Source organism: Sesamum indicum, linkage group LG5 (assembly GCF_000512975.1).
Source record: "Sesamum indicum cultivar Zhongzhi No. 13 linkage group LG5, S_indicum_v1.0, whole genome shotgun sequence".
NCBI classification, from domain to species: domain Eukaryota; kingdom Viridiplantae; phylum Streptophyta; class Magnoliopsida; order Lamiales; family Pedaliaceae; genus Sesamum; species Sesamum indicum.
In genome coordinates, this window is record NC_026149.1 from 196,162 (window position 1) to 203,664 (window position 7,503).

At 35.1% G+C, this 7,503-nt stretch overlaps 2 protein-coding genes and 1 non-coding gene across 3 annotated transcripts; all 3 read right to left on the reverse strand.

Annotated features, from left to right (window-relative positions):
• On the reverse strand, nt 1,091-2,971 carry LOC105161353. Its single transcript, XM_011079007.2, has 4 exons — nt 2,818-2,971; nt 2,652-2,729; nt 2,421-2,525; nt 1,091-1,401 (listed from the first exon to the last, which is right to left on the reverse strand). Exons 1-4 carry the CDS (start codon nt 2,818-2,820, stop codon nt 1,324-1,326), a joined length of 264 nt encoding a protein of 87 aa, XP_011077309.1. The 5' UTR covers nt 2,821-2,971; the 3' UTR covers nt 1,091-1,323.
• LOC105161354 (dual specificity phosphatase Cdc25) lies at nt 3,702-5,898 on the reverse strand. The gene is made up of 3 exons (XM_011079008.2): nt 5,683-5,898; nt 5,456-5,594; nt 3,702-4,021 (listed from the first exon to the last, which is right to left on the reverse strand). Exons 1-3 carry the CDS (start codon nt 5,763-5,765, stop codon nt 3,860-3,862), a joined length of 384 nt encoding a protein of 127 aa, XP_011077310.1. The 5' UTR covers nt 5,766-5,898; the 3' UTR covers nt 3,702-3,859.
• TRNAY-GUA lies at nt 6,265-6,355 on the reverse strand. The gene is given in 2 exon segments: nt 6,265-6,300; nt 6,319-6,355. It is a non-coding gene; the product is annotated as a tRNA-Tyr (tRNA).

Consider the following 7,503-nt stretch of genomic DNA (forward strand, 5'->3'; position numbering starts at 1 on the left):
AAACAGTTTAAAAGCAGAAGTATCGTCTTCCTTCATTTGCTATTCCGCTTCTCCCTGTGCAATTGACTCAAGTAGTGATGCGATTTTAGAGTATATATATTCAGGAACATTTCTTGGAAATTAGTATTCCTTTCTGTTCATGAAATTGTACTGAAAATATTAAAGTTATGTTTGGATCGATCGATTTGAGAATAAGAATTTTCAAAACCCTTATAACAAATCTTTGAACTTATTTGGATAATTTCCTGCAACAAAGAACTTCAAATTTCAAATTCCTATTTGGAACTACTGTCTATTTTGTGACATTGCAATAAAAACGTATATCTGTGCACGCAGGCGTTTGAGATTATTCCTTCCTCAAACATAGAATTAGATATTGAGAATACCTTATCTGTCATTTGAGTTTGAGTTTGCATATAATGGGCTCACTAAACCTGTATAATACTGGGGTAAACCACTCAATATTTTTTTCATTTTTGTTTCAGCTCCACGAATCAAGATAACTTGAACTGCTTAAGAGTATATGCTGAACATAAATAAATCGGTAAATTATAACAAATTTCTTGAATTTTATCATAATTATAAATATTCCATTGTTCAAAAAATTCCAAATACTTCTTAGAATTAAAAGACATCTAATAAATACCCTCCTACAGTGAGCTGTTACGAGGAGTATTTGTCATACGGTAATTAATTTAAAAAGGTATTTATAATTCTTCAAACAATGAGAATATTTGTAATAATGACAAATCTTAGGGAGCCCGTTCTAATTTACCCTAAATAAATACTAAAACGTTCTAATTTACCCTAAATAAATACTAAAACATGAAGAAAAAAACAAAAACAAAGAAGAACACAATCAGCATCAGCAGCAGAAAATGTTCCAAGAAAATTTGAGGAAAATCAATAATCTTAAAATATTAATGTCTCTGCCCGCGCGCATTCACTTGTTTGATTCAGGATAACAAGAATTCTACCTTGTGATCTTAAAAATTCCCCATTTCCACAGGCAGTATTTTAGAAATTACCCAGAAAGTGAATTTGGTAGCTTTTGGTGTAAGTCTCCAGACTAGCAGGCATGGAACAAGGCTTTAATTGTTCCGAGTGAAGGAGCTTTCATATGAATTGCGGATACGAAATTTCACAGAACTATAATAGTAAGGAAACATATTTTCTTGTCACAGAAGGATTTATGACTTCATCATAAAGCAATCGGACTATAATCCATCCCTCTATCTTCTACATCTACCAGTTCAGTTCTTCACTAGTCCAAACAGAGGTTTATGAGATCTGACTATGATGTAGAAACAGAAACAGCTGGTTTCAATCCTGCTTGCTATCATCCACTCCTACTGACTTTCGTGATTGATCTGGCGCAGCAAGGTTGTCTTTATCTGTAACCTATCGATACAGAGGCGCTTGTTTATTGACCATCCCAAACTAGGTGAATTGAAAATTTGAAGGAATAAATATAAACGAATTAAGAGCACAGGAAACTACCATGTGCGTTGGCACCAAAGCTGAAAGGATTGCGCCAAATACTTTAAGTATTTTATCAAATATTTCAAATAATCATAGCTTCCATGACTCGGAAGAACAGTTCAGATCAACATAGACGAACTTACTATTTCAGAGTTACAAACATGGGAGGATGCAGTACAACTAAAACATCAGATTACACAATACATATTGTTATGTTTCATGATTAATGCTGTCTATATCCTTGGCTCCAACAAATCTGTTTATTGATGCTCCATTACCAACTTTCTAAACAAGTTATATTCCCGTGTTCAAGAAAAACAGTCACCCAAAAAGAAAGGCATGGAAGCAATGAAAATGTCAAAAATATTAGGATTATAATCATGTGTTCCAGACAACTCATATATTCCATAATCCATATTCCACTACGAAAAATCAAAAAGAAAGAATGAAAATCTTTATTAAACCGAACATGGCATTGTTGCAACATACACGTATGCAAATGGCAGAAGGCAAGGATTTTCTAGTGTAGTTTGTATCTCATATTTTACTCTTTTCCAGGTTTAGCTCAGTCTGTCAACTCATACTACAGTATAAGAAATCATATTTTGATGTACTTGCTTTGCGAAACCAGCAAGCTCTCACAACCTACATTGTTGTGTGCATTAATCTGATGAATCAAACTCTTACAAGGTTCTGATAAGCCAACTCTGAACTTGGTTCTACGGCCATACATCAATTTTAAAGAGAAACTAACTAGCCATAGGAACTATTCGAATTTGAATCAATGAATTATCTGTGATTGATTTTCTCATTCCCACTAAATAATTGTCAGTGAAAGATGACGATCACTCACAGAAATCGCTGGCATAAGAATATTAAAATGCTCCTAACCCTAACAAAAGCCTTCAAAAATCGGTAATCAATAATAATCGACTTACAGAACTGATGGTGCCGGTTTTAGAGGCGGAGGGTTTGATAGGACAAGCAGGGGGTGCTCTCTCCGGCTTCTGATATTCCCATCCAAACAACCTATACACCTTTGCCTGAACATAGTTTTTGATCAACAAATCAGTCATAGAAAATCATGAATTCTTCAAAACGCGAGCCATCAAAACGTAGAAACTAGAAACACATCACGTGCAAATGATGAAGATAAGAATTTTACAAACCATAATGATATCGAAGAGGAGAGGCAATAAATTGACAATTGGGACGAGAAACAGCGGCAACAAACAAGCTAGGCAAACCTGCGAATCGTAGTCACTATTATTGCAAGAACAAACCAATATTGACCATCAGTTGATCGAGAGAAACGCACGGAAAAAGGAGAATTACCATTTCGCTTTCTCCAGAGGTCAGATTGGCTGCCGAAAGACGATGGATGCGTGCGAATTTTGGAAGTGAGGCTTAACTGGAATAAAGTTTGGGGATTCTCGCCCGGGACCGGTTATTGACCTGTCTAATTGTTGGATTTTCTATTTTTCATATAAGTAGACCAATTTGCCCCTTATACAACATTGAGTACTAAATCATTTTTGTAACCTGAACTCATAATTTTTTAAATTATCAAAGCTAGTCCTGATTGTTATAAAGAAAAGGGGTGTGAGGCATAACTTTGGATGAAAAAATAGCTAAAATTAAGAGAAATTTACTTTTAGTCTCCTTAATCAGTCAAAATTAGGAGAAATCTCTTATGTTACTATATTCTGACCTCATCAATTTTTTAAAATGATAAAAGTTCTTTCTAATTATTAGTTGATAAAAATGTCCAGCATTAATTTAGGCAGCCAACTTATGAAAATGATTAACTTTGAACACTTAAGAAAATGAGGATCAAAATTAATAAGATCGATAGATAGACTATAAAAAATGATTTAGTAACTAACTTAAGAGGTAAAAATGGAAAATTATCCCATTTTCTATCAACTCTCTTTGGAGACTTGCACTTTAATGGTAAAATTAAATACATAGGACTGCTTATCCGGGTAGGGGAGGGGGGTGTATATAGGTCTGAATTTGTTAAAACCTTTAATGGGTTAATTGGATCATAATCACAACACAAGCTTAGAACATTTCATAGTCAAGAGGTCGTCAGTTCAGATTTAAAAGTATGAGGATAAATCGATTTTTTATACTTTGTTAAGACTTAAGATGTATTTATTGAAAAAAGAAAAGAAGAAGAAGAAAAAGTAATGAAATTGCCGGGTGACATTCTGAGATGAGCGAAATATACGTATACGTATATATGGTGATGAACATTTATAGCAAGTATTGATAGTTTGTCGGCCACCTGAGAGTACAATTTCTTAAAAGGTGCAGTATCAAACACCAAATACACCAACTACATGCAATCAGCCCCAGATGGGATTTCTTCAGTTTACACGCCCTTGCAGGGGTCATCTCTGCAGCGGCAGACGGGCATTCCAGAAGCTTGCCAACCATTATAGCCACGTTCGAGAACCATGACATTTTTCACTCCCACATCTTTTGCAGCAGCAAGGTAGTCGACAAACCTTCGAGCACATTTGGGTCCACGAACCTGTAAAAGAGTCATAAGGTAGTCACGTTCTGTATTCAAGACGAGTACGGTTTGGTCGAAACATATAGGAAAAGATGGACAGGACAATCTTGATGGTTTTGATGTTATAGATAGAATGTGAAAGCCAGGGTATTACAACATAAAGCTGCACGGTCCCAAGCTTGGTTATTCTAGAAATAAAAGCAAAAATAACTATCTTGAAAACACAGCTGATGATTGCTATGGTTACCATTGTGTCATGAATTAATGTTTCAAAAAGCCAAATATTTGATGATCTTAACTAGAACCTTCATTTGAAACTCAGGCAGTAAACAAAATGATGGCTATAAATTATCAGATCGCTTAACTTCTATCGATGATCGGTTTTTGAAAGAGTGATTAGATGGTTCAACCTATTGCTATGGGGCTGATCAGATTCTCTCCTTAACTCATTTTTCCTATGTTTTTACTATCCCTGTTAATTAAATGATCAACCCATTTAGTTTCACAACTGGAAGTTAGATCTGAATGTTGGTCCTTTATCGTTTAAGCTCCAAACACCTATGACAAACTTTCCAGCCTTGTATGATTATTCTACCGGCAGCTTCAGAAATCATTCTAAGTAGGAAAGTTGGTTTCTTCCCTAACTTCTAAGCAAAACTTCAATCACAATTGTGAGCACTCTAGTTCATGTATGTGCAACTCCTCCCTCATATCTGTCATCTGCTACAATCCATGACATTTTCTGGCGATACTCATCTGTATGGTCACCTCTTTCCACACCAGTTAATTTTAAGGTCCCAGCGTTTGCATGCCTTTCCTTCCCAATACCAAGATAGTCAAAAACCAGAGTGTTGTCTTTTCAGCAACATAGTCCCTTGACAAAGATTCCAATTGAACTAAAAATCTTAGTCTAATATAACTGAAAAAAAGTAATAAACCCCGCAGAACATTCTGATCATATCAGCAACCCAATGATCCATCAAGAAGACATCTACAGAGAACAAGTTGCAATACAAAACCCAAAAACAGTCACAATCTTCATCAGAACTACTAAATGTTGAATAAGGAACAAAAGGATAAGTAAAACAGTTTAGAACTACTAAGTTCAACTACAGTGCAGAAACACACATATATTAAGAAGACAAACATTTTTTCTTGAACTGGACTGCTTATTAAAGCCAAGTTTCAAAAACGGAAATTCCGTTGCCTGCCAAAAACTTCAAGTTCTATAAACTAAACAGAACAAGTAAAAATGATTGTGTGGCTTCTTGTCTATTGCCAACTGCTCAACAAACATCATACTCTACAATGCAAAACCACATATCCAGATTCTATTCAAATTCTGCAACAATCTTAGGCCAATAATCACAGAGACAAACAGAAATTCCCGTAAAAACCTAAATAGAAATGAACGAAGATCATTGTTTTCTCCAGAAAAGAAAAGAGAAGGACCTGGCTGAGAGCGCAGTGGAAAACAAGAGTATCCTTGTCTTTTGTAGCTTCAACGAGGCTGGGTAACTTATTAAGAAATGTAGCGTTGGCAAAGTGAAGAGAACCGGCTATATGCCCGTCGGAGCTCCTTTCATCATCCCTACAAAAACATTAGATCCTCAACAAATTACAAAAAGCATAATGCAAGTACAAAGCAGAAATTGTTAATTAAAGGCGAAACTGTATACCTAACATCGATGATGGCGGTATTAGGGTGACTTTTGAGAGAGAGAAGCTGAGGGCCGGTGATGTAAGTGATGCTCGGAGCCATCTCTTTCTACTTTTCCGGCGATCTGATAATTTGCTGCTCTTCTTTCAATCCTGATTCTTGAATGATGAATCTCTCTCCTCGCTTGTTGGGGACTGGGCTCAGAATCGCATCAGGTGGACAGTTTAAATACTCTTCTCTCTTTCAGTTGGACAGTTACTACTCTTCTCTCTTTCTTCACTTGTTGGGGACTGGGCTCAGAATCGCATCAGTTGGACAGTTAATAGTCTTCTCTCTTTCAGTTGGACAGTTACTACTGTTCTCTGTTTCTTCTCTTGTTGGGGACTGGGCTCAGAATCGCATCAGTTGGACAGTTACTACTCTTCTCTCTTTCTTCTCTTGTTGGGGACTGGGTTGATCATGGGCCGATCTTGGACTCATAAATTGATTAAAAGTGGGCCCAGAGTTTGGATTTGATTCCCACATAAAAAGTTTTTCAGGCCCAGCAAAGATTAAAAAGAACATACAATTGTGAAAAAGAGAAAATTAAATGAAAAATAATTCCGACCTGCCGGATTCGAACCAGCGACCTAAGGATAGCTATCGGATTACCCCACTACAGTCCTCCGCTCTACCAACTGAGCTAAGGTCGGATGCGTTGTGCATCTCAACTTATTTTTTAAACGATCTTTTTTTTGAAATCATAGGAACACCTCCTATTCAAGGTAAAGTTTGCACAAACACCCCCAAAAAATATTATACTGACACCCCTCAGGAGATGCTGTAATTTTACAAAAAATAAAAATATTTGTATAATTTTAATTTAATTTAGGGTGTCAATATAATTTACCCTAAATACTAATTGACATCTTTCAGCTTGTTCCTGAAAATTGTAAACTTTTCAATTGAGAGTGTGCAATGGAGAATTTTGCAAATTAAATGCTTCTATTTTGGGGGTTTTAAAAAGAGAAGTACACGTTAAAAGAAGGTAAAGAGGTGCTTTTAGTGGCTTTTGATGGTTTTATAAATAATTCAAAAAAAATATTTACACATCATTTCTAATTTATTCTACTTTTCCACCCACGGTTAAAACTTCAATTGTTTTTTTTTTTTTTTTTTTACTGCTTATTACAAAAATATCCACTTATAATTTTATTTCAATTTTAACTCTTTCTCTAAAGTTCACTTGTTTTAACCCCCAAAATTCAAGGTTTTTAAGTAAATGAATAACTCGGTTTAAATTCAAATAAGTGAACTAATATTCCATGCCCATATTAGTTAACCCGATCTAATAATGTGATCATTCTAATAAGTTGTTCGATTCCTTATAATCTAAAACTATCAATGTAACATGTCTATTGATATGATAGATTCAAATAGATATTTATTATAAGTACTCCACGATCTAAAATACCAAATAAGTGAATACGACAATATTTATCATCTTGAATTTTAGGACGAATTGATATTTACTCATTTAAATATCAGTGTGCTTTGTGATTGCAAAACTTAGAATTTAAGCTCTAAATATCGGACAACTTGAAGCAGAGATGCAGCTTTGGAGCTAAAACCAAGGGGACAGGATTGTGACTGAGATCAATATGTTTTGTGATTTTGGTAATAAATATAGTTGGACTAAAAGTTCATTTTCCTTGGCTAAGACGTGAGAAAAAGATAAATTAACACCAATACTTCCAAAAATTGCATTTCTGATGAGATTATGTTCAATACTATCCGGAAACTCATCATCTCTCTTCTCTGCTGGCTTTTCCCTCGAAAACTCTTGAATTCATCCAGAGCT

What these genes read in the sequence shown, in the direction of transcription:
- LOC105161353 (XM_011079007.2), bottom strand. An exon ending in TCCTCTTCGATATCATTATG is followed by an intron (nt 2,526 to 2,651) that starts GTTTGTAAAATT and finishes AACTATGTTCAG; the next exon opens with GCAAAGGTGTATAGGTTGTT. An exon ending in AAACCGGCACCATCAGTTCT is followed by an intron (nt 1,402 to 2,420) that starts GTAAGTCGATTA and finishes CTGTATCGATAG; the next exon opens with GTTACAGATAAAGACAACCT.
- LOC105161354 (XM_011079008.2), bottom strand. Translation starts at nt 5,765, where the DNA reads ATGGCTCCGAGCATCACTTACATCACCGGCCCTCAGCTTCTCTCTCTC. An exon ending in ACCGCCATCATCGATGTTAG is followed by an intron (nt 5,595 to 5,682) that starts GTATACAGTTTC and finishes ATGTTTTTGTAG; the next exon opens with GGATGATGAAAGGAGCTCCG. An exon ending in TCCACTGCGCTCTCAGCCAG is followed by an intron (nt 4,022 to 5,455) that starts GTCCTTCTCTTT and finishes ACTCTTTTACAG; the next exon opens with GTTCGTGGACCCAAATGTGC.